Raw genomic sequence first — 27,243 nt, 5'->3', positions numbered from 1 at the left:
TTTGTATTTTTTCCTTTGATTTATAAAACCTGATTACATAAAATAAATGTCATGTGGTGTACAGATATGAGGAGTCTTGCAGACTTTCACTTTAAAATAGTATAGTAATGTTTGGTCTTCTATAGCTAAGAAAATTAAATTTGACTTCAGTATAGTCAATCTCCATTTTTAAGTACAAGAGAAAATAATATGTGGGTGGAGAATAAGGAAATCTACTGTCATGTTTTAATACCTTTGAAGTTGACATTAGTGGAAGACTTCATTAAAACACAGAAACTGAAGTTGTCGTGGTGGGGGATTTGCTTTTGCTGCCACACCTAAAGGTCACTCTTTGAAGGGAGCTGAGATGGCTTCCAGGATCCATTGATTTCTTACTAGTACTGCACTGGGCTCTGGCAGGTGTCACCCTGGCTGTTGGAACAAATAAATATTGAACGTTAGAGAATAAGGAGGAGTGGCCCAAGAGATACTGCTGTAGACTGGTTAGAAGGTTTCAGTGTTTGCTCTGAATAGACATATGTAAATTTTTACTTGAGCAGCATAATGCATATGACCATGTGAAGTATTCAAATATTAATAAAAAATATTTTCCTTAAAGGAGTATAGTTCTCAAGTCTCTAGGGTAACAAAGTTTTAAATTCCTATCTAGGTGTGTATAATTCCCTTAAATTGTTCCTAATGAGGTTGCTCCTTCTCGTTAAGTGGCTGTTTTCCTTAAGAATACACTTTCATTTTTCTCATATTAGTTTCCACTTATGCCTTGTGTTCCAACCATGACAATCCCTCTGCAATTATCCCAATATCTTGCCTCTGTCTTTGTGTATACTAATTCCTTCTGCCTCCTCCTCAAATTCATTATCTGTAAGATTCAGTCCAGACATGTCTTTGAACAAGAAGTACATTTTTTATTCTAAATCTATGCCTCTCCCATTAAAAAAAAAAAATCCTATAGTCTTCTGAGATGTTTTGCTCGGTGATTAGTTTTAGATTTCTTTCTCTTTTTTCAAGTTTTTCAGAAAATGAAGAAAGATAGAACAAATGTTCTACTGCCCTGGACACTGGGATTGATACTGAATGTGTTAATCTCTACCTTAGCACTGATCTTGTTCTCATTTGGGTTCCAAATATGATGTGTAAATATTCATTTGCACTATTAAGAAGTTAAAAATGATAGAACTATTTCCTGAGCATATTAATGGGTGAGGGGAATTGGTTTTAACTAGTGTGGTGAATGTGTGTGTGTGTGTGTGTGTGTGTGTGTGTGTGTGTGTATGTATTCATTCTGAGTCCTTTTGCACATTGACAGTGTATGATTGATCTTTTCTCTCTCCCTGGTTACTCTGAGGTTAGTTGGCATTTTGTGCAGAGCAGGATGGGAGAGAAGCAGAAAAGGAAGTATCTAAGGGGTGCACCTTCCCAATTGTCCTCCAACTTGCAAATTTTCCTTATGGTGATTATCAATGCATAATGATAACATTTTCCACATGCCTAATCATGTTGTCAAGTAAAGAACTTTGTCTTCTAACTACTAACAAATTATGCCTGAGAGCTTTGCATAATTAGTTTAAGTTGAATTAGTTTAAATTATATGTGTTAAAATTCTCCAAGCAGCAAGTATAAAGATAATGTCTTGTACATATAAGAGGTGAGGATATTTTAATCCACATATTTTTTATTATATAAAACAAATTCTATTGGACCTACTTTTAAGTTGCCATTTTTCTCTCCATTTAGCAAATTAGGAAGGAAAGTAGCTAGATAAGTATTCTGGCTTTGAAGAGAAATGATAATTTCAATTTTTGCTAAGAAAGATTATTTTTATCTGAAGATTTGTATATGTAGTGTTTATTTCTAATTTAAGGGTTTAATTGTACATGTTGGTGATACACCAGTGTTCTTTGATTACTTTGTAAGCTCTCAGAATTTATTTAAGGCCACTTTTACATACTAAGAATGATCAGGGTACAGATCTACATGAAACGGAGAAGTAAGTAGAGTGGTTTTACAGGCATTTCTAACCATTTGGAGCACAAGCTTTTTGTGGACAGACCTTTGCTCCCTACCTAAGTTCAAAACAGGGGAGCCACCTGCTGGACAGTGGGAGAATTCTTCATTTTCTGTTGGTAGTGCACACAGAATACATAAAATCCCTGCTTTTTTACTTTCAAGTTTAGGTAGATTTCCATTTGTTTAAAGTAATATGATTTAAATTTTTATTTATTGACTAAATTTTCCACTTCACACAAATATAAAGGCTCCAAAATAAGGAGGAAACCCCCATTAGGATCCTATGGAAATCAAGTTGGAAGAGCAGTCAACCCTAGAAGCAGAGGCTTTTAGTTAATTTCATTTCATATTTTGTCTTTTTTTTTCTTTCACAGTTCATTGTTTGGTCTAAGTGAATGTGTGTGTGTGTGTGTGTGTGTGTGTGTGTCTTATAAATCTTATAAAAGACTTTCAACCCCCTCCAGCTACTCTCTTCCTCTTTCCTCTCTCCATTCTCTCCTCGCCTACACAGCCAAACTTCTTAACAAGGTTGTTTATTCTTGCTGTATCCATTTCCTTACCTCCCACTCACTGGTGAGCCAATTTTAATCCATCTTCTTCCCCTGACACTCCATTAAATCCTCCTCACCAAGGTCGCCAGAACCTCCTCATGATGAAATCTCCTCAACACTTCTCAGCTTTTATCATACTTGACTACTTGGGAACATCCTCCTGGCACCACTGCCCCGCTCCGTCATGTGGTGCCACTCTCTCCAGTCTTCTTCCTACATCTCTGGCTATTTCTTCCCAGGATCCTTTGCAGTTCCCATTTCCTCTGTCCTTCTATTAAATGCTGGTGTTTATTCTAGAGTTCTAGCCTAGGCTCTCTTCGAAGTCTACCATATCTCCCTGGGTATAACTCCATGCAAATGGTTTGATTACCCTCTCTGTGCTGTCAGTCCCAAATGTGTATCTTTGGCCCATGCATCTCTCCTTATCATACTCTAGAAGACCCCTACTCACATGGCCACCATACTTCATATACCTCACTACTCACCTCTGCAGCACAGCAGCTTGGGTGGCCTTTCTAAGTGTAAAACTGGCCCTGATCATTTTTATAGCCCTCTGCCTCCTTTTCCCCCAAGGTTTCCCATGGCTCCTCTTGTAAAGGAGCCAACAGCTCTCTGAGACCTGCCTTCCTACACCCTTCCTGCTTTCCAGTTTCATCTTTCATTACCTTTCTCTTCCAGACACAATTCTAGGCCCCCTGAATTTTCCCCAGTTCCTCAGTGGCACCAGGGATGCTCTCAGGCTGATCCTTATGCCTCAAAAGCATGTCTTGAACCACAGCTCCCTGGAAGTCATAGCCTGTTCTTTCCCTACTGCATGGGGCACTGTTACCTGTGCTTTAGGTATTCAGTCAGGTACCACCACATGCTCAGGATGCCTTTGAGGACACCGCCTCTTCTCTCACCCACCAGCGTTAGGTATTTCTGCCATGTGTTCTCACAGGACCCTCTTCCTCCCTGACCACAGCAATTTAATTGCTTCCTTATCTTCTTACCACAGGCAGTCTCTCTTATTTAACAGAAATGATGAATGTTGACACAGCAATTATAAACCAAGCCTTAATTAATAAACTTTTAGTATGTAAGGTGAGCTCAAAGAAGGTCTCAGAATCCCCATGTTTTGTAGGAAAGGAAACTGCAGCCCACAGGAGTTAAGGATATTTCCAAAGTCAAACAGCCAATTCATAATTTATGAGTCATCATTCTCTGACGCAAAGACAACTGCTATTCTTTCTGTCTTTCTGACTGATGCCGTTTTTTTCTATAAGATGCTTAGAAAACCATTGCTGAGACAAAAGCGTAGCTTAAACTTTATTGTGTCTTTGTTGTTAACCAATAAAATTGTATGATTAAAATTATGTTAAGTTTGACATCTGTCACTTGAAATAAATCTTATTTTTTTTTTCTTGCATGAGTTACATGGAACAGAGATGCACCTGGGCTTCTTTAGGTGAAACGATATGTGACCTTGTAGGAAACACACATCACCTGGAAAGAGGAAGAGCCTCAGAACCAGCAGCTCCTGAGGCTAGAGGATTATTCACAATTCACACAGACACTGAGGGCTGTTCTCTTTCCCTCTCCATTTAGAGCAAAGCTTCATGGATTTTCACTTTGGTCCTGTGACCTTAGAGGGCTCAGCTCTGCTTCTCTTTTTTCCTCTGTATGTTTCTTAGCACCCCATTCTGTTGGTAACTGGCTAAGGCTCTTTGATATTCCTACTTTCAACCTCTTAAAGAGTTAATTCATCAGATTGGTTTGTCTACTGTCATTACTGCCTGGCCATTTCATAGCTACTGATTGGCCATATGTGCATGTTCCTCTGTCTACCATTTGTGGCCAGGACAGTCAGCTCCTGTAGTGCAGAGCAGGGCCATCCCAGCTCAAGGTCAGCCTGGGGCTGTTTTCTTTAGCAGCAGTCTGTAGCCTTGGAAAGCATCACACAGGCTTGTCAAATGGAGTTCTGGATTTTCTACATAGTGATAATTTAAAGTTTTTCTAAATTTTTTTTCTTTTGTGGTTCACATATCCATGAATGTGAACCAAAAAAGAAATATCAACTACTGACATATTAAGAAATTGAATATGAGTATTCTCTTCCAATGGTTGCTGATAGTTTCATTCTCACAGTAATCTATTCTGGGAAGAACTCTGAGGCCTGGAGAGGGAGAAGGATTAGGGGAGGTGTTAGCATGACACAAGACTGAGTGGGTTTGGCAAATGTATGGTGAATTTTTCCAGGCCTATATATTTATAAAGTTGATTTAAAAATAAGAATGTAAGAGTGATGGTATTTGACATTTAGAAGAAACATTTTGACGAGTATATATGATGACTTAATGGTGCGTATTTCATAAAGTCAGCAGGAGTGAAGCTGTGGAAATGTACATCTCCCCAGTGAAGAGTACTTACTGCTGTGAACTTGTGTTTCTCTGTCAGTTGAATTTTTGCTTTCAATTCCACATAAATGGATCATTATTTTCAAAGAGGCTGATAATGTGTTGACCTTGATTGGATTTTGTATTTGAAAACCATGATGAAAGATGTTATGGGACATATGAACAAATTTAATAAGCATACTATATCAAATGGCAACACTGATTGTGAATTTCTTTGAGGGTTATATCAGTATTGTTGTTATTGTAACAAATGTAATGTAGAATGTCCTTATGTTCACAGATGCATGCTGAGGTATTTATTGGTGAAGTAAACATATACAGGTAGGGACAGATAAGTTGATCAAGGCAACATGACAATATGAACAATTGGGAAATATCGATACTGTTCTCTCAACTTTTGTGTAGGGTTGAAAAAAACAGAGGAAAATGTGTTGCTAGCGGTTTGATGTTGTGGATGGCTTGAGTTTAAGATCTGAAACTTCGGTCACTCTTGGATCAGGGAAAACAAGTCTTGACATTTTCTTCAGAGTAGCAACTGACCTCATGTTTAAACAAGTGCTCTGCTGAATTTGGAGCATCAAAAGTGAATCCTCAGTGGTGGACCAGATCTCCATTGTTGAGGAAGCTGAGTTGATCACATCCTCAATTTAACTATTAGGAAGAAGTAGCACATTTCATTTGATAGCTGCCTTGTCCTCATCATGAAAAGTCATTGATTGGTAGAGGGTATACAGCAGTTGCCCCTTTTGACTGTGTCTGAGGAATAACTATTTGACCACTCTACAGGACACTGAACTGGAATTCATGCCAGCAAAAATGAGTGCCAATGAAACCATCTCTGGCTTCCATAGGCCAGCTCTGCACATGCTATGATGATCTCAGAGGGGACAATTCAGCCAAAGAAAGTAATTTTTTTTTCAGAGAATAAATAATAAGTGTCCTTGGTTAAAGAACATGTCTAGACCAGACCTAGCACTGTTTTGGGGCTTCAGGGAATGGCACACCATAGAAGGCAGTGTGAAGGGTATCCCTGGAGTTGTGTAACATGGGACCAGATGTCACAAAAACATTTGTCTGTTGAAACTCATAGCACTGTGGAGGTGGTAAAGCAGCTGAAGCCATTCTGTGGTCATTTCACCCTGATTGTGGACTGTTGGTGTTGTATCTGCAGTCTTATTGTGGCATTTTTGCAGAATTATTTTTTGGATGGAGCAAGTAATCAGTAATTTGAGCCATGGAATCAGAAACTTCTCAAAGCAAATATAAGAATGCATTTAAAATTAATTCTTCTAATATGAATGAGTATCTTTATAGCCTGTGTCCATTCTGGGGTTTTGAGCATCCTACATCTTTCAAGCTGTTGTACGTGGTCTTTTTGAAATGGGAATAACAGAAACCTGCCTAGTTGTGTTTCTAATAGAAACTCTTTCTGAGTTTGTCTTATGGCACTTAAGATAGTAGTATAAATTCAGATTTCAGGGTCATTTATTATCCACACGAAGTTAATTTTGAGATTATTAGAACTTTTAAACAAGTGCTCGTCTGTTGTGCAGATGACCATCCATTACTAAACTTTCATTTGAAATACAATTTATTAATTTTGTCACCTTGATAAAGATGGATATTAATCTTCTGTCTTTTATTAGATCTGTTAGGCATGAGGCAGATGATCACAACACTGGAGGGAAAGAATAGAGCACAGGAGAATCAACAAACAGTGACTTCTGTTTTTTTACTGAATGGTTCTTTTGTCAAATGACTTCAGGGGAATTCTCAGGATACCGGTACCATCACATAAACCTGAATTCATAAAGCTCTCTGCCGTGGAATCATATTTTTAAAGTTTAGCTCGGAGTTTTCTATTATTCAGCTCACTGGTGTTGAAGCAATTTTGTTGACATTTTGGTAAGTGGATTAGGCTCACAGTCATTTGCTCAAGGCAGACAGATGGCTTCTCAAACAGAGAACCCTGGTAGGAACCTATCATAGGGTGTCTTCAGAAATATAACAGGTCTGTCACAAAAGATAATGTTTGTCATTCATTTCGTTTGGTGACAGATTATTTCAGTTCATTTTTACTTTCTCTTCTGGCTTCGATGAAATAGCTGTTCTAAAAAATTCATTCCAGGAATGAACAAATGCTTTAGTGTTTTATACTAAACAGTATTGTAGCCTCTTAATTACTAGGGAGAAAATGAGCTTTTGGAGTGGGGAGGATGACACATTCTGGGGTTCCCCAAGGAAAGTTTCCATATTAATTTAATGGTTACTTTTTTAAAATTCTAAGCATTATGAGGTTTTTTCATAGGATTAAACAGTGATGCAATCCTGGCTTTTATTCTCAGTGACATTTTATTGACCCCCCCCCCCCCACCAATGAGTCTTTGTCAATTTCAAAGTGTTTTTAAATTTCTTCATATTTTATAAGGAAAAATATAATAGATATATCTATTATTTTGAGATTATTGATAGCAAAACATTGCATTTACAGAAACCCTTTAATTTTCCATTTATAAAATAAGAACTAACAGTCTATAGAGTTTGCCCCGTGTGCTAAATTATTTTCATGTATTATCTTTCTTAATCTCTCAACAAATATATGAGATGGGTACAATTATTACAGTCATCTTATGTATGAGGAAACTGAGGCACCAAGTGATCTTGTCCAAATTAAAAAATCTAGTAAATGGTACTGCCCTATATGAACCCAGGTGGTCTGACAGTGTAGCTCACAGTGTAAGTAAGAATAGCAACGCGGTTATAATTCAAAGCCTCTAGGCCAAATTGTTGCCATATGAAATAAATGGGGAATCCTTAGAATCCAGTTTATTCCTTTACTACTTCTAGAGTTCTGATTCTGCTCTTTAGCTTGTATGTACTGCCATATTGGGTAGACAATTTATGTGTGAAATGGGCTCACTGGTAGTATAAGGAGAAATTCATGTCTCAGGGATCTTAGAATTAACCATTGGATCCTCACATGAAGAGCACCATTTAAAATGTTCAGCTGGCATCGCTAATGGATTTGATTCTTTAATAATCTCTTTAGATCTATCAGGGTTTTCGATGATATCTTTAAATTTAAGATCATTCATTTTCTCCAGCATTTCCCTCGCTCATGAATCTTCTACCATTTCTTTCGTATTTCAGTTTTCTGAAAAATTGGCTCAGATTAAACTTATTAAATGCTTCCAAACTCCTCCTACATTGAAGACAAAAGTCAGAAATCAAAGTATCAACATAAAGGTAGTATTATGCCTGAGACACTTATAAGCTTCTATAAAAGAATTTTTTCTTTTATACACCAGAGAGGGCTTAAGCTATTTTTTCTTCTCTGTATTTCTAAGATCTATTGGCTAACATGTGCAATATATTATGTAATATTAGTCTGTTTTCCATTGCTTTAACAAACCTGAAGTTGGATATTTTATGAATAAATAAGTCTATTTAGTTTATGATTTGCAAGATTCAAGAGCATGGCTCCAACTCTTGTGAAGCTCTCCCTGCTTGCATCACATCATAACACTTGGAATCATGGCAGGAATATGTGTGGAGGGGTGAGATTACATGGCAAGACAGGAAGCCAGAGAGACTGGGGAGGAGTCAGTTTTTTTGTTTTTATTTTTCATGCTGTATTGGGGGACTAAGCCTAGGGGGACCCTACCACTGAATACATTCCCCAGCCCTTTTTCAAATTTCATTTTGAGACAGGGTCTCACTAAGTTACCCAAAGTGATCAAGCTTTCAATCCTCCTGTCTCAGCCTCCCACAAAACTGGGATTACAGCTGTGTCCCACCATGCCTGGCTCAGTCTTATGTCCTTATAACGACCCTCTCTTGAGAACTAAACAGGTAACCGACATTAGTTACTTCCAAGATACCTCTCCAGTAATCTAAAAACCACCCACCAGACCCTACCACCTCTTAACGTTGCCACTGAGGACCACAGGGGAACAAACTCAAACCATATACAAACCATAACAGTACACAAAACAATTCAGTGATGGAAAAGCACCTATTGGCTTGGAAAGCAGGCATTTCCTATTATTTTCCTTCATTCTTATTTACTATATGAACCTGGGTAATATATTTCTGTAGCTCTATTACGTCTATTTCTTCATTTGCAAAACAGTATGGCTGACCTTCAATATCTTGAAAACTTGAAATAATTACTAAGAAGAACTATTACTAAGGAGAACTAAGCAATATTGTCACTAAGTGGTACTTTATCATCTATTTGCCGTATGTCAGGTTTAAATTTTAAGGAAACAAACTCTAAATGGAGAAAATATCAGGAAAAATGGGCTATATTAGGCAATTTTGCTGCTGGGCCATAGAGGCTGCACCCTTCCATATCATCTGTCTATCTGTGAAACTGTAGAGGATCGAGGACTCGAGGCAATCATCAAAATATCCTTATGACATGTTTCACTGACTGTAAGATGCCAAGAAAGGAAGGCAGAGGCCTGCACAGCTATCAAATTGTGGCTCTGTTGTCCTTTTCCTGAGGACGACTTGCCTGATCCCTAGACTACCTGTCCTCACAGCCACACATTGCTCTTCCTCAATCTCAGTTGCAAGCACAGCTGTAATTAGACATAACTGTATTTGTATGGTTGTTTGATATGTGCCTGAATCCTCCCAGGACAGGTTCTGTGAGGTCAGGGACAGTGCCTTTGCTCACTATTGACCCCTGGAGTCCAGCGCAGTGGTTCTAAACTGGGCAGTACTGCCCCTAGCAGGTGTACTGGGAAATTGTAGAGGTGATTGGAAGGATTCTCCTGGCATTCAATGGGAGTGGTCAGGGATGCTGGACGTCTTGCACTGTGCAGGACATTGCTACTTAGTGCAGAAGTGCTGTGTCAAGGAGTTTTACGTTTCTGCATATTTTATCTGAAAGCTCAGTAGACTTATCTATTACATTGTCATTATTGATAGTGAAACATTGCATTTACTAAATCTTCAATGGGAGTTCATAACCCACTTGAATCAAATGTATGAAATATGATATGTCAAGAGCTATGGCATGTTTTGAACAACTAATAATAAAAATTTTAAAAAATTCTGTTTACAGAATAATAGCAGCTAACAGTCGATAGAGTTTGCCTCTATGACAGGCCCTATTTTGAGTCCTACCTGACTAAACTTTCTAAAATATAAATTTAAGTATTTTATTACAATAGTTATTATTATTTTGTTACAAGAAGTTTCATGAAGGGCTCAGGACTTGAGGAGAAAGTAGGTACTGAGAGGAAAGGCAAAATGTAATCCAGAAATTGTTTCCAAATTATTGACTAATTTTTTTCACTGTGGGAATTCTATCCTCTTTTTTTTCTCGAATTATTATACAGTAATATTGGCACAGCCAGGAGGTAAGGTAATGATTTTAAATTGATTCTTTATTATTGTTGACAATACATGGTAGGCATCTCACAGGGTCCCATGAAATAGACGCTGATATTATCAATCACAAGAAAACATCCTTTGAGGTACTTTTGAAGACTTGGCAATTTTGGTGTGGTTTGTGGATACTATTTATCTTCTCACTTGTGGGCTTATCATATTTTCCCTCCATGGTGAAATCTACTTATCTTGGCATATTATCTTTACCCTAATTAAGGTATGCCCTTCCTTTTATTATATGTCAGTATATCTGATTGTTTGCCATTATTTGTTTTTTATTAGTGTCTATCTGGTACATCTGCATTGTTATTTTCCTACATGTGCTCGTGTTTGTGTGTGTGTGTGTGTGTGTGTGTGTGTGTGTGTGACAGAGGGAGGGAGGGAGATGGCAAATGATCTATTTTAAATTTAAACACATTCATATTAATTATAGGCATCTGCCTGCTTCACTGTGGTTTCTAAATGCCTATCTAAGCATTTATATATTGCAATACATATTATTTTAAGTGATTGGTCTCTTATTTCTTCTAACTTAACATTAAAATTAGGGCACTGTATTTACTTTATTTTAATAATGAATGAATAAGTTGTATTATCTGTGAATTTTGTTTTAGACTAACAAAAGGGAACCTTACAATTATTTATTTTGAAAAGCCTTAATTCCAGTGAAGTGAAGAACCAGAGGCCAAAGACAAAATCTGATATAGTCAGTGTTCCATAAACATTTGTCTGATGGAATTTGATGAAGAAGGCAAAAATTAAAGCCCAAGTCCTCATCAATGGCTAAAAAAGACTACATTATTTCTAAAGCAAAGGGAGGAAGCAAGTATGTCCACTCACAGAGAAATTAGAACAAACTACAACAAATGGGAATGTGAAACATTTACCTTTCATACTTCTTTTTAGAACTCTGGTCAACAAATGTTCTCAATGTAGAGGTTTTATTGAGCAATGCCTTTTTACCCATTGTTATCAATACCTATAGTTAGTAATGTGGCTAGTGGATCATTAATAATTTTGCTATTGTTATGTTAGTCTTGAGTAGCATTTAAACAATGTTATCCTAACTGTTGGGCAATGGTGCACTCCTGTAATCCCAGGGGCTCCAGACAGGAGGATCATAAATTCAGGTTGTGACTCAGTGTTTAAGGGCCCCTGGTTCAATTGCTGGTACCAAAACCAATTAACCAACCAAATAAAAACCCACAATGTTACACTACTTTTTATAAAGTATTTTACAAATATGAGGATATAGAAATAAACTCCTGTAGATTTAAAACTATTTTTGTTGGTACATGTTAATTATGCAGAATATTTTTGAAATGAAAAAGATTTCATTTTAAAACTTTTTTAAAAACATGGCTAATATAAAGTTTTCCGATTAAAATGCAGCTAATTGCCATATTGAAGTTACTAAGTTCCTCATTCCTTCAACAGCCAAGTTAGCCAAGATGTCCTGATGAGACAGATATAATAATACAAGGTGTTATTTGAGAAAGAAATTTGGAAAACCTTTCAAATTTAATTTTCATCATGTTGAATTTTAACAGTATAACTTCAGTTTTTCCCAACCTTTGGATGGTTGTATTTATTAAACATGGTCTGCTGCATTTTGCAACTCTATATGAACTCTTTGGCATTTAATTATTCTTAAAATTTCTTTAAATTACCTTATAGCTGTTATGAATTATTTTTCTTTGAGTGCTGGATTCTCAGGTCTTAGAAAGACTTATTTACATTCTGCTTCCATTGTCTTCAGGCATATTCTATTAACTGGAATTAATGACCAATTCTAAAATGTGTCAGTCACTAGAATAATTTTTATATAAAATTTTAAAAAGTCTAATGGCTCAGGTGAGCATGCCAAATGTAATTCTTTCATTACAAAAATTAGCTGGGTCTGGTGGCATATGCCTGTAATCCCAGCAGCTGGGGAGGCTGAGGTAGGAGGATCACAAATTCAAAGCCAACCTCAACAACTTAGTGAGGTGGTAAGCAACTCAGCAAGACACTGTCTCTAAATAAAATATATTTTAAAAGGACTGGGGATGTTGCTTAGTGGTTAAGCACCCCTGGGTTCATTCGCTGGTTTTAAAAAAATGTATATAATGTAATTGCATTATATGATCAAAATTTTAAAAGCAGTATTTTATTTGTTTAGGACTCAGTTTTAGAAGAACAGATAAAATTCTATTAAGCCAAGAGTGTTGGACCAGACCTACTCTACAATATCATCTGTATTTCCTTGAGGGTTCATGGAGTAAATTTTCAACTTTTTAAGTGGCAAGTAGACTGCACCTGAAATATTAGTTTCAAGGTGTGGAAAAATAATAAATCTGAACATTAGTAACTCAATGCCATGGAAACTTTCATTTTTTGTGTGTGCAATTATGGTACTTTACATATAATATCCTAATGGCTACACCTTTGTGCCCTGTAACTCTTCTTATCACCTTGTACCCTCCTGACACAGCCAGGTTTTCATTCTAGAAACCAAGAATCAGGTCCTCTTTAAATAGTTTTACCCAATATTTCAAACACAGCAATGTACCAGAAGTATAACATCAAGAGAAAAATATCTGTCATGATTTAAAAACATTTTGACTCCATTATTTTAATTTCCCAAATGAAGGACATCATAACTGTTGTTTCTATTTCTTTGGAACAAAGCATCTAACCTCTTGAAATGATGGAGAGATTCCAGAAACCATGGTATTTGAACTAGGAAGGTAATTGTTGTGTCCAGCCTACCACAATATGGTCCACCAATATCGTGGAATGCATAAAGAGCTGCTGGTTCAACAGGGGTGTCTGTAGCCAACTTTTATGGTAGTGCCATCCATGTGTGAGTCTAGTTGTGGATACAGACTCTCCTATGGAAGGAGTATCGGGGAAGCCTCTCTGCCCTTGAGTGTGTGCTCAGAGACACTTGAAGGATTAGCCTAGAGACAGAGCTCCATTTGTTTATTGTACTTGTATACATGTGAGGGTCTTTCCATTCCCAGAGTCCCAGTTAGCCGCTTTAAATATTTGTGGTGTGCTCTGCAGTAGCCCACACATTTCCTTCACACGTGATGAGGACAGTGGTTGTGATGTACCCCTGCTTTTTCCTGCACTAACATCACAAGGGATAGTACAGATCATGGGAAAATGGGTGTGAAGGAGCCACGGGTGTCTTTTGTGAGTTACTATGCCAGATTATAGTCAAATCTATTTTCACACAGTGGAGGGGAACTGTATTTCTTGGTAAGAACAGGAATAACTAGAACCCTAATGTCTTCTGATAGATCATAAGATATATAACTGGGGCTGGGATGGTAGCTCAGTGGTAGAGCACTTTCCTAGCACACGTGAGGCACTGGGTTCTATCCTCAGCACCACATAAAAATAAATAAATAAAGGTGTTGTGTCCATCTACAACCAAAAAAAAAAAATTTAAAAAAGATATATAATTAATCAATAATTTAGATTTAGTATTCTAGCCTCTTATGATTATGATATAATGAGGTAACGTATGCACATTGGTTCATACTTAGTATACTGTTTTCAACACATTAACTACTCTTTAGAGTTGTATTTTCGTTTTAGTAGTCAATTCATTAGAAATAATCAAAACTGTGGTGAGAAGGTACAGCAACTCAGACAACAGTGTAAATTGCATAGGGTATTTTCTAATTTCTAGATAATGTACTTTAATTGCAATTTAACATAATTGGAAGGATTTAGCAAAGAATGCTTGTTTTTAAAATATTCACCAATCATCATTAATTTTTAGATTCAGACTTCTATGATGATCTCTTTGTGGAAAGCTATTGCTTTCTATATGTGGATCTCAATTCAGAAACATTTAAATGACTGTGGAGGATGAATGGTGGCCATCATGCTCGGGACTCTTAGTCTTTTCATCCTATGAACTTTCCTGGGCCAGAAGAGATGCCCTATATTACCCTTATTTTCCTTTGGGTTGAAGAATCAGTCCTCATTTTTTCCCTGAGGCTTCCCAGTATCGGGGGAGAGAAACTATGTGTCCCCAAGGGATTGCTTGTGTGGAAAAGCCAGCAGCAGCTTGACATTTCTTTCAAGTTGAATGTTCTGTGGTCAAATAGTGCATTAATTTTGCATTCCATGTTGTAACAGTCCCAGACTTATTTTAGTATGCAAGAGGTGTTTCAATTTAGATACCACTAAGTAAAACAGATTCTCCTGGACTTCTCTTTCTCCTCCTGCAAGACCCTCTGTTTGAAAAGAACAGAATTAAAACGATCTTAAGAATGCCCTGTAAGGAGATACCTTGCATACACACAACATAACGAATATTTTGCTTAATACATCTTGGAGGAAATGCTATACAGGACAGAGATGTTAGGAGGAGGAGATCTGGTGTAACCTGGCAAGTTAGTGTTTGTGACAAAGGCGAGAGAGGGGGGGGGGGTGTTACTAGATAGCTGGGGGAAATTTTCTGTACATAAAATGGGGGAAAATCATCAGTAAAAAAGAAGTGCTAAGCTGGGGACTGTTAACTAACTGAACACTGCCTATGGTTTGCCTAGAAGATTTTTCTTGTTCTGGGGGCTTAATTGGGAGGATCTGAAGAAAAGAGACAGTATGGGATTCTTTGAAACAGAACAGAAAGGTGACCCCTATTCCTCCTCCTTAAAAGAAAACAAAATTCTATACAGATGTTTCAATGTAAGCTGCTCATAAGCTCTTTATCACCTTTTCAGCTTTGCTTACTTTATTAGTTCATAGTTTAGCTTCTGAACTTTCTGCTTGTTTGTTTGTTTTCTGCCTGGAGTGCAGTGACATGTATTATCTCCGGAGTTATCATCAGGAGATGATGTAGTTGTGTTCTTGTGCACTGGTACAAACTGTTTTGTCCATTGGCCATTGTTTTCCAGAGAGACTGACTTTACCAGAAACTGGCACAGTCTGGCATTTAGGCTTGGATGCCACCTCTTAGAACTGATGGTATTTTGACTGATTAAAATACATTTTCTAACCTGTTGTAGGAAAAGGGATGTGAGAATGTTAATAGTATCAAGCTTGATATTTTTGTATGTTTTGCTGCTGTCTTACAATCAGGGAAGATGCCAATTTTGCTTCTAAAATGCTTGAGTAAAATAAGTGAAAAGGGAACACTTGTAAGTAATTCTCCAAAATGAACATGGATAATCTCATTATTAACATAGCTTGTTTTTAAAGGAATCTTTCCACTTGTAAAATCAGCAGCAATAGACATATTTCTGTAAAACAGACTCTTGTAGATAGATTTAAAACAGATTTTGTCAAATCTATATTAAAATACACACAGTTCCAAAATATTTATTATTGTAGCAGAAAATGTTAACTGTTTTCCACATCACCTTATAGAACAGTTTACCTGTTATAATTTAAATTGTAAATGACTTACCATACTTTATTTAATCTTAGAACTGTTGAGGAAGGTCTGGAAATATTTTCCTCATTTTTACAGAAGAGAGAGTGACTCAGGTTGAAAATGGTGGAATATACCCAACTTACACCCCTGCCAGCACATTCTTGCTGCACCCTGTCTTCCTGACCTCAGATCTCATCTCTAAGTTCTGCCAGGCTGTGTCATGTGGGCAATGACTTTTTTCTGTCTATGTTGATGCTATGGGTAACAATAAATAGGTGGCTTTACTGTGCTCTGAAGAGAGTGCATGATTTGCCTTTAAAAGATGTCATAACATGAAGTGGTGCAGACTACAGACCCTTAAGTAACCCAGCTCTACAATGTAGCAGCTGTATGACTTGGGGAAAGGTGATCACTCTGAACCATCAGTAACTTGAGACTTAGAAAAGTACTGACCTTATAGATGTTGTGACAATTTAACAAATGAATGCACGTAAAGCACAAAGAAGAGTTTCTGCACAGAGTAAGCAATTTATATGTATTATTATCACTTAAGAATTGCATTTTCTAGGTGGATGTGACTTCACTTTCCAGTGTCCATAAGGGACTTGTTCATTATCCATATTCTTAGCAAGAAACTCCTGAAACTCTGCTGGTTTTGTGAATATTTCAGAAAATACATCTCTCCCTGATGGTCCTCAGTCTGTCGTCTTTAGATTATCCACATGGTGTGTGGAAAGAACACTGAACTTGGAGACCAAAGACCTGAACTTTAGTCTTGCTCAGTCATCAGCCAGCTGTGACCTTGAGCCAATCATTTAACCTCCCCAGGCTCAGCTTAATTTCCCTTAATGAAAAGGCTAAATTTATACAATTTTAATTCTAAAATCCCATTCCATGAATGGGAAGTTCATTTTAACACACACCTTAGGCAAAGCCCAGTTATCCATCCCATATTGCTAAAGGCTATTAGAAGAGTTTAGCTGTCATTGCATAGGATAGATTTGCCATATGCCTGTATAGATTTTGGGGAATTAAATATTCCAAGGCATGTCTAATCCCACATTTCCTCATGCAATTTAAGGAAAAAGTATTCATCAAATTAAAGAGGCATAGCAATGCTTCATGGAGTACTGTGCATATAACCGGTGAATTATCCTTTCTCTGAACCACTGCTTTGTAGAAGAATGCTCCAGCAATCCCATACTGTCCTTCACAATTTCATGGTCACACTTGCAGGCGTTGATGTGAGAATGGAGGGGAGAGAGTGGGAAGCTATTTCATACTCTTTTGTGCACACACTATAGAAATGTGTTCCTACTCGTGCACCTATCCCCACCCCTTCAGCCCCTGAGCCATGAACAATGATTGTATTTTAACAATGAACTGAAATTAAAAAATAAAAATTGTGGGAAAAACATGTTTCTCAGGCACTGATGTAAATGATAGCTAATGTGTCTCTGCAATCTTCTTTTACTTTTTGTTTTGATTGACATGTTGAGCCTCTGGAGAGTCTTTTTCTCCATTAGTCAGATGGGAACATTGTCCTCTGGATGATGGAAAACACAGAAGGAATGTGGGTAACTAATAATTTATCAACAGGCAAATTACAAGATAACTCAATATATTAACAACCAGCTCAGCAAGTGTAAGGGTGTGTAATTTAGTGTAGTGAAGATGCTCTGCTTTGTAAGCTCTGATATACAGAGGGCTGATTTAATTTTCAGTTGTTTAAGGAAAAACATCTTTCCTTGATTCCTCCTGAGCTTAGGAATGCTAGGTCTGGGTGGGTAGAGATTGCAGCAATATTCAAAGTCTCAGAACACCATGATGGAAGGATCAACTGTCCTCAGTGCATAACAAGGGGGTTCCCCACTATTGGAATCTCAAGGGACTGCCAGCAATCACAGAATCAATTGAGAAGGCTTAGGTTAAGGTCCTGGAATTGAAGTCCTTTAATAAATCAAGCAAAAACCCTTGAGTAGACCCTGGAAAGGAGAGTTTGCAGGTCTGGGTCTATTTCATCATTTAGAAATAGCACTCAGGATATACAGCAATGCCACTCAGGATGAGCCTGGTCCCTAACTATCTTCTTTGGTATCTATTTCTACCTGTTTGCAGGGACAAGGAGACCTGTTGAAGAATGCCAAGAATGAAGCTATAGAAAATATGAAGCAGATCCAGCTGGCATGCTTGTCTTGTGGACTGAGTAAAGCCCCCAGCAGTAGTGCTGAAGCCAAGGGCAAGCGCAGCCTGGAAGCAATAGAGGAGAAGGACGGTGGCGAGGAGAATGGGAAGCTGTGACCCTGGCAGTATGACAGGCTCACCCGTCCTTCTCAAGGACTCTGGTTTCTCATACTTGTATTCTTTCTTTACGTTTTTTTAGAAGTTCACAAGGAGATAACCTTCTGTGGAGTATTGGACATAAACATTTATTTTCACACTGTCAGTATTTTAATGTAGTTAATTTATCTCAGTTGAAAACTTTAGTAACAGTGTTTTAAATTCTGAAGTGTGTATATACACCCATGACCCATATGTGAACACCTTTGGAAAAAGAGAAAGAGGGGTGTGTGTGTGTGTGTGTGTGTGTGTGTGTGTGTGTGTGAGAGAGAGAGAGAGAGAGAGAGAGAGAGAGAGAGAGAGAGAGAGATCCTGTTAAAATGTAAAATCGATTCTGTGTTGCATTATTCATTTAGTAAGTTATTCCTCTATCATTATCCTCATTTTGGGACAAATATGTTCATCTGAAATTCTAACAAGCACTTACTGTAACCTGATGCTGTGTTTAATTTTACTTCTCTGCTCTTGTCATTTAATTTAGAGATATTAGCATAGTCTATTATTGAAGAAAACCAAATTTATCAAAGCATAGATGTTTTGAGAGATTAAATATAGATTAAAAAAATCCTAGGAATCATAGTCAAAATAAAAGTAAATGAAAGATTAAGCAAATTTTCAGAATTTCTGGAAAGATCAGCAAAATCATTTCTTTAGTTAGCAAACTCTTTAAAATATTTATTAAATAAAATCAATTTTTAGGAAGTTTTTTTTTGTAGTTGTTTAATAAATTATACAGTTTCAGTGGGAAACCTGGTCATAAGTGAATTTGCACCCACCCGTGTGGTACTCTTAAATACACTGAAGGCTCTAGTAATAGGATTTTAATGTATTATTAACATTCAGTTAAGAATTTCAAGATTTGTAGGAAGGACTCACTTCCAAACTGGCCATCTAACATTCATTTTCTATAGCAGACATGGCAGCTAAGAAGTTTTAGCTTTGATGGGATTTAACATAGGTACTAAATTTAAATTTGAAGACATCATCTACCAATACCATATTACCACATTGAGCTGATATCAATTCTGTGTTAGAATCTTTATGATTTAAGAACTGATTACAAAGCACCTATAATACAATTTTAACACATACAAAAAATACAAAAAAGCAAAGAACTAATTAGAGTACATTTATCATTCCATCTGCATCATTTTTACCCTAATGTCTTTATAAAGTACTTGAGTGTAATGTTCATTACCTCCGACAGAACTAAATGTTCTATGGTTATGAGAGAATATATTTATTTAAAACATTGCTTTTATTTTGAAAAGCTTCTTAATTAATTTGTTAACAAATATGCTAATTGGGGGGAATCTAGAGAAGATAATTGTTGAAATTTTGCAAATGTAAACATCTTCTATAGCTATTGTGTTATTTCTGACTTCTTCTTAACACTATTATGTTCACATTGCACATTACTGAGATAGTAAAGATATTAAAAAAAAGCACTTTTCTTGTTCCTTGTTCTCTTTTGCTGTAAATTAATTGAAAAAGGAAAAATGATGAAAATGGCTTATTATATGAAAATATCTTAAGGGATGTGCTATTTCTGTGACCAGATATGATAGAATTATTCTGTGAGTTTAAAACTGGGCACTTGGGAAAGGGATGACTAAATTCATCTGAAGATAAATTTCTTATTTTCTTCCCCTTTGGTACTAGAGATTGGACCTAGGGTGCTCTACTACTGAGTTACATCCCCACCACCCTTCCCTTTTTATTTTTTGAAACAGGGTCTCACTAAGTTGCTTAGGGCCTCACTAATTTGCTGAGGGTGGCTTTGAACCTGTATCCTCCTGCCTCAGCCTCCAGAGTTGCTGGGATCACAGGTGTATACCACTGGGTCCACCTTGAAGGCAAGCTTCTAAAAGTTCTACAAGGCCTGAAAAATTTTCTTCACATTCCATTTTACTAACTTTCCAGTAGAAGGAATAAAAAAAATGTATGTAGCTGAGTCCCTTATGAAAAGAGAAAAAATACACAGAAACAAACCCCACCATCCGTCAGTTAGTTGTAGACTTCTTCACCTTTGTGAATCCCACTTCACTGATCCATGCCTCTACTGGTGATATGAATGGGTAGGGGAAGACAAAGCCTCAAAAACTCTCAATATTTATACATTTCTTTACTTTGGGATCAAATCCAATCTTTAGAAGTAGCTTCCCTACTTTATTCCTTTTGAACTAGAGCTCCAGTCACCCTTAGGATCTACTTAAATATTCCTGAAAACACAATATGTACTCTCCCTCATCTGGCACTACTTCTAGCCATGGGCTGTTGGCCACCCCCACTCCATTCCATTGAATTTTCCTGCAAAATAGGAAGTGAAATGTGGAGCAGAAAGGAGCTTTAGAATCTGGAGAGAGGAGCTGAGGGTCTGATCTATACGGAGAGAAGTTAAAAGAAAAACAAAGCCTTTTGCTTATCATGCTCCTACCACGTTATTACATTCAAATGTTTGTCTCCTTTCTAGATTTGGACTGTTGAGGATTAAGTGCCCTTCTGTCCACTTATCTTTGGGTGATGCTAGGAAAGTTGTGAGTTATATATCAATTCCTTCATTCTTTTACATGGCCAAGGGGATTTCAGGCAGAGATGGTAAGTATTATCATAGACATTTTACAGGTGAGAAAGCCTGAAGCCAATGAGATAGTAAATGAAAGAAATTATTTTAAACTTAAGCCTGTCTAATATCATGTATAAGAGTATTTATTTGGTGATTTTTATTTTAAACTTATTCTCCAAATTTTAGACTTATACTATTAACACCATTATAATCACAAAACAAAGATGTGTGTGTGTGTGTGTGTGTGTGTGTGTATACATAACACTCTGAAGATATTAATGACCAGAATAAAAGCAAAAATGAGAAACATATATAAAAAGAAAAAATCACTCATTATTAATATTTTGATTTATATCCCTTCAGATGCTGTTTTAGAGTTTTAATTTGTTCTCTTAAAAAAAAAAACTCTCTTTTTTATACACATACACACATTGGAGCTCCTACATTCATTGAACTGAATGTAGCCCACAAATGATGTATTTTATTTGACCATTGAATCTTTTTCAAAAATTTTTAATCAACAGACAACTTCTGAAAATCAAGAAATTTTCTTTGAGATTCAATTTCTTGTTTCTTTTAAAATATTGGCTATTTTGATAACCTGAGACACTCTCCCTTCCCCTGGCATCACATGTACTCCTCTTGCTTGACATCAATTAATTGGAGCTGCCTCTCCAACAGGGGCACATGCTGTCCAGTTTGCTACAGTGACTGTTCACTGGCCAGTTACATCTGGCCCCAATGGATATATTAGGTTGTGATCCTGGATCCAAATCATCATTTACAATAATTGTGCTTAGTCTTATTATGTGATTTCCATAAAATACTTAGTAAATCCCCTATTGCTAGACTTTCTCTCCCAATTTCATATTAAATGAATACTGCAGCAATAAAAATCCATTTTTATAAAGTGTTTAACTTATTTTTTAGGATGAATTTTTAGATGTGGAATCATTGGATCAACGGACACTAGAATTTTAGGGATTTTGAGAAATATTGTCAAATAGTCTCTGGAAAACTCACCCAACTTAAATTCCTACCAAGAATTTATGAGAATGCTCAAATATTTACTAATAATGGATTTAATTTTTAAAATTTTCATCTTTGCCAATCAACTAATTTTTTTAAAAACAATCTTAGTTTCCTTGATCTTTAACCTCTGGTAAGTTTTGATATATTAATGTTATTAAATGTAAATCATCAAAATTAACTTTTGTTCTCCAGAGGTCACAATCATGAAAGTGAAATGACACAGAATATGTTTCTAAATTATATGTTGGATATGGGACATGGATCCATAATATATAAAAATGTTTTACAATTCAATAAAAAGACAACCCACTTTTAAAAAATGGACAAAAGATCTGAATAGATTTTTCTTCATAGAAGACATGCAAATGAGAAATAAGCATATGGAAAGATGCTCAACATCTTTAAACAAAAATCAAAACTACAATGAGATATGACTTCATAAGGTTAATAAGAACTGTTAGGATGTGAAGAAATTTCCTCAAAAGTTTAAACATAGAGTTTCCCTATGACCTAACAATTCTACTCCTGGATTTATACCAAAAAGAAATGAAAATACATGTCCACACAAAATTTTGTATAATGTTCTAGCAACATTATTCATAATAGTCAAAACATCCATCGACTGATGAAAGAAGATACACAAAAATTGAATATACATACAATAGATTATTCAACAATAAAAATAAACAAAAGTACTGAGTCATGCCACAGCATGAACGAACCTTGGAAGCATTACGCTTAGTGAAGGAAGCCAGGCACAGAGGTCACATATTGAATGTATAAAACCAGAACAGGCAAATCCGTAGACAGAAAGTAGACTAATGTTTGCCAGGGACTGGTGAAACTGAAGTTTTTAGACGAGACTTGATTCTTTGCTTCTGCTGCCAGATAAGACGAGATTCTCCACATGTGCTGGTTGTGGGCCTCTGCAGCAAAAAATATTACAGCTCTTAATGGTGGGCTACGCTTCCCGTATTACAACAGTCCTCAGCAGCTCACAGTTGATTTCTTCTTCTTTCTGGGTTCTTATCTTGGGAATTAGAAGAATGAAATCCACAGACAAGATGAGTGAGCTTAGAGTAGGATTATTCACATATGCACAGAAAGAGAACTCCCACAGAGCAAGAGGGGACCCCGGAGAGGTTGCTGTCTGAATCTGCTGTTCTAGGGATTTCTGTATCACTTGGGTCTATGCTATTGGTCCAAACACATGCTGATTAGGGTTTGGAAAAGTACTAATGCTATTGGTTAGCCCTGAATCCCACTCAGGTTTGCCTTCCTTCCATTTTCTCCTTGCTTCTTAGGAAGCTGGAGGTCGAAGGCAGTGAATCGCAGTGTTCTGGAGCAGCACCGCTATGGTGGGGCAGCTCAGTGCGCCTTGGCTCACCTGCAGCGCTGGCCCACCCTGCCTCAGGCCTTTGCTGGCTGCCTGCACCCCAGCTCCCCCTCTCTGCTGCTCTGCTGCCCATCGCTGCAGGGACCAGTGGGCCAGCTGTATGGCTTGGTAATTGGGGAGTTGCCCCTGGGAGGAGGGGCACAGAGGACTGACTGGTAATGGGTGTGGGTTTTCTTTTTGGGGTGATGAAAATATTCTGGAATTAGATGACAATGATAGTTTTACAAATTTGTGAAGGTACTCAAAGCTATCAAATTGTACACCTTAAAATGGGTGAATGTTTTGGTTTGTAAATTTTACCACAATAAAAATATTAAGAAAGGAAACAGATAAAAGAGAGTTTACACAATGAACAGTGCATCAGTGAACAGTGAAATAACTTCAAGAAGTTAATATATGTGAAATTGGAGAGAGGGGAAAGATAATATTTTTGAAAAAATTATGGCTAAAAATTCTCATTTTTTATAAAAACTATAAACCCACAGATCCAAGAGTCTCTAAAAATCCCAAAGACAAGAAGCATGAGGAAAACAAGGTACATCATAGTCTACATTTTCAAAAGGCATGATAATGAGACAATCTTAAAAAAAAAAAAAAGTGAAGACATTATGAACAGAAAATCCATTGGCAGAATTAAGAAAGTCAATGGATTTCTTATTATAAACCATGTACTGAGATGACAGTGCAGCAACTTATTTAAAGTACTGAATGAGAAGCAGAAATTGTACCCTAGAGCTCTACCTACACCCAGTGAAAGTACCTTTCAAAATGAACATTATAAAAAAATTTCCAAATCTGAATTCATCACCAGTAAACATGCACCAGGAAACATTAAAGGAAACCCTTCAGGCTGAAGGAAAATGATGCCAGAAGGCTGGTGAGCACTATAGGGGCAAATAAATTAAAAAGTGTATTGCTTACATTTCTTAAAAAGGTAATTGACTGTTTAAATAATATAACAAAGAAATGTGGAAAGTTTTAATAGATTTTTTTTTAAATGCATGAAGAGTATAGGACCAGGTAAGGAGGAAAGGTTCTGATACCAAGTGTGGAGGAGTATAGCATCATGTGAAGGTACACTGTTGTAGGAGACCCCAAGATATTACTATGGAAACAGCAAAACAACAAGTGATAACTAACAAGCGGATGAGAGAGGTAAAATTGAATCAGAAAAGAATGTATTCCATTAGTTTAAAAATGGGCAGAGAGAGGGAGGGGGAAACAGATGGGAAAACAAAAACAAATAGCAACATAATTGTCTTAAAAAACAACAATATAGATAATCACATTAAGTGTTAATTGTATAAATACTACAAATAAAGGCAGAAAATTCCAGATTGGATCAAATAAAAAAATAGGGAATATATGACAAACAAGAATTACACTCCAAATACAAGGATGCCAAAATAGATTAAAAGAAAAATGAAAAACAATAAAAAGACAAATCAGAACAGCTCAAATCCAAAGAAAGCTGTGGTGGTTATTAATATCAGTGAAATAGATTTCAGGGTGATGAATATTACCAGGGACGAAGAAACATTTCAAAATGACAAAGGGGTCAGTTCATCAAGAAAATGTGATATTTCTAAATATTGATGCAAAGATCAGAACTTCAAACAAATGAAGCAAAAACAAAAAATGATAGAATTGCCAGGAGAAATACATAATTATAATCAGAATTTTCAAAATCCCTTTCTCAATAATTGACAAGAAGCCTAGACAGAAAATCATTAAGAATGTAGAAGATTTAAATAATATGATCCACCCCCTTGACATAATGGACATTTAGAGAACACACACACAACAACATCAGAATACATATTATTTTTCAAGTGCAAATAAAATAGTTACCAAGATAGGTCATATTCTGTTTCATAAAGCAAGTCTCAATATATTTGAAAGGATTAAAGTTTCACAAAGCATGTTCTCTGACCACAAGGGAATTAAGTTAGAGATCAATAATAGGAAGATATTTGGAAAATTTCCAAATATTTGAAGATGAAATAACTCACATCTAAATAAATCATGAGTTAAAGGAGAAATCAAAAAGGAAATTAATATTTCAAACATAAGTATCAAAATGTCAAGGTTCTTGGGGGTTATGTTAAAGCCATATTTAGGAGAAACATAAAGCACTTAACACATGTAACAGAAAAGAAGAAATTTCTTAAACTAAAGTCTTAGTTTCTGCTTAAGAAACTAGAAAGAAGAAAATAAAGAAATTTGAAATAGAATAAAGAACAGAGCAGAAACCAATGAAATAGAAAAAAGAAAAACAATAGAGAAAATCAATAAAACCAAAAGTTCTTTTGTTAGAAAGGTCAAAAAAATAAATAAACATTCAAAAAGATGAAGGAAAGAGAGAAGACACAAATGATCAACATTAAGGGTGAGAAAGGGACATCAAGAGAGATTTTTAAACTATCAAAAGATACTAAGGGGATATTATGCCTAGTCCTTCTACAATTTCAATGAAATGGGCAAATTTACTAGATAAACATGAACAGCCAAATCTGAAAACAATTATGACAAGTAAAAGGAACCAGGAACATCCTGTATGTCCAAGAATATAAAGTTTTGGAAGTGCACCCTAATAAAGAGAAACAGAATGCAAACTAATGGTTGCCTGCGAACAGTGCAGAACAGGGAAGGTAAGATTCCACCCCAAGGGCATGAAGGGAGGTGCTATGATTTGGATATGAGGTGTCCTCCAAAAGCTCACAAGTGAGACAATACAAGAATGCTCAGAGGAGGAATGATTGGGTTGTGAGAGTCTTAACCCAATCAGTGAAGTAATCCCTGATGGGATTAACTGAGTGGTAACTAGAGGCAGGTGAGGGGTGGCTGGAGGAAGTGGTTAACGGGGGATGTGGCTATGGAGTACATAGTTTGAATCTGGAGGGTAGAGTCTCTCTCTCTGCTTTCTGATCACCATGTGAGTTGTTTCCCTTTGCCACACATTTCTGCCATGATGCCTTGCCTCATCTGGAGCTCCGAGGAGTGGAGCCAACTGTCCATGGACTGAGACCTCTGAAACCGTAAGCCCTCAAATAAACCTTTCTTTTTCTATAGTTGTTCTGGTCTGGTCTTTAAGTCACAGCAGTGAAAAGGCTGACTAAAACAGGTAGTGATGTTCATGTTCATTAGCTTGGTTTGGGTGATAGTTTCTTATGCCATACATGTGTCAAAACAAATTGTGTACTTTACATACAGTTTTTATTATGAAATTATTCCACAGTGAAGCTTGTCAGATACATAGTAGTGCTCTTAGTAATAATTTTGAGGCAGCCTTTACTTTTTTTTCATTTATAAGTAAAACTTTCCCCAGCTTGTATGCTTGAAGTTTCTCTATTTCTTGATGTTCAAGATTTCATCTCTCTGGTTGGTGATGTAACTCAGTGGTACAGCACTTGCCTAACATGCAGACAGGCCCTGAGTTCAAACATATTTTACCTTTAGATAGTTCAATATTCTTTTTATCTGGGAAATGGTGAATTTCTAGAGTTAGACTTTTTTTTTTCTTAGCATTTTTGTATTTTTCTAGTGTACTTGTGTGTGTTTAGAGACATATTTATTTTTGTTGTAACTGTTCCAGACTCTTCAGGAACAACAGCATCATACCCTTTCCCTCACTTTTTCTATAATCATGTTATTTTTCTGCACTTACCTTTGTATCATGGGAGATTTCTTATTCCTTTCATTTATAATAAATATTTAATACATTGACAATTTTATCTTTAAAAATTTGATCACTTTTTCCATTTCAAACCATTTTTTAATTGTAGAAAGACACAATAACTTCACTTTATTCATTCATCTTTATGTGGTGCTGAGAATGGAACCCAGTGCCCCACATGTGCTAGACAAGTGCTCTACACCTGAGCTACATCCCCAGCCCCTCAAACCATTTCTTTTTCTCATCTAATTCTTTGTTTTTCCCTTGTGATCTATTGCTTATCACATCTTGAACATTTAACATTTACTATGCTGAATGTTTGTATGCATAATGTCATTCAGTTCTTGAAACAATCATAAAAATTGATCCTTGTTTTATCTATTGTTATATAACAAATCACTCCCAAACCTCAACTCCATTTAGTTTGTTCAAAAATCTGCAATATAAGTAGGTTCCAACAGGGATACTCCACTTGGCACCAGGTGGGATGATTTGAAGG

General features: G+C 36.5%; 1 protein-coding gene across 1 annotated transcript in view; it reads left to right on the top strand.

The window, feature by feature from the left end:
- The window catches only part of Plcl1 (phospholipase C like 1 (inactive)), a 335,645-nt gene extending 316,158 nt beyond the window's left edge, over positions 1–19,487 (top strand). The window contains exon 6 of the mRNA XM_076865800.2: positions 17,853–19,487. Within this exon, the coding sequence (XP_076721915.2) occupies positions 17,853–18,035 (183 nt within the window). The 3' untranslated portion in view covers positions 18,036–19,487. The remainder of the gene's footprint in view (positions 1–17,852) is intronic.
- Positions 19,488–27,243: the final 7,756 nt, after the last annotated feature.

The sequence above is a fragment of the Callospermophilus lateralis genome, chromosome 9, assembly GCF_048772815.1.
Source record: "Callospermophilus lateralis isolate mCalLat2 chromosome 9, mCalLat2.hap1, whole genome shotgun sequence".
Taxonomy (NCBI): Eukaryota; Metazoa; Chordata; class Mammalia; order Rodentia; family Sciuridae; genus Callospermophilus; species Callospermophilus lateralis.
Note: the sequence above shows the minus strand (reverse complement) of the source record. Positions and strands in the feature narration are given on the sequence as shown.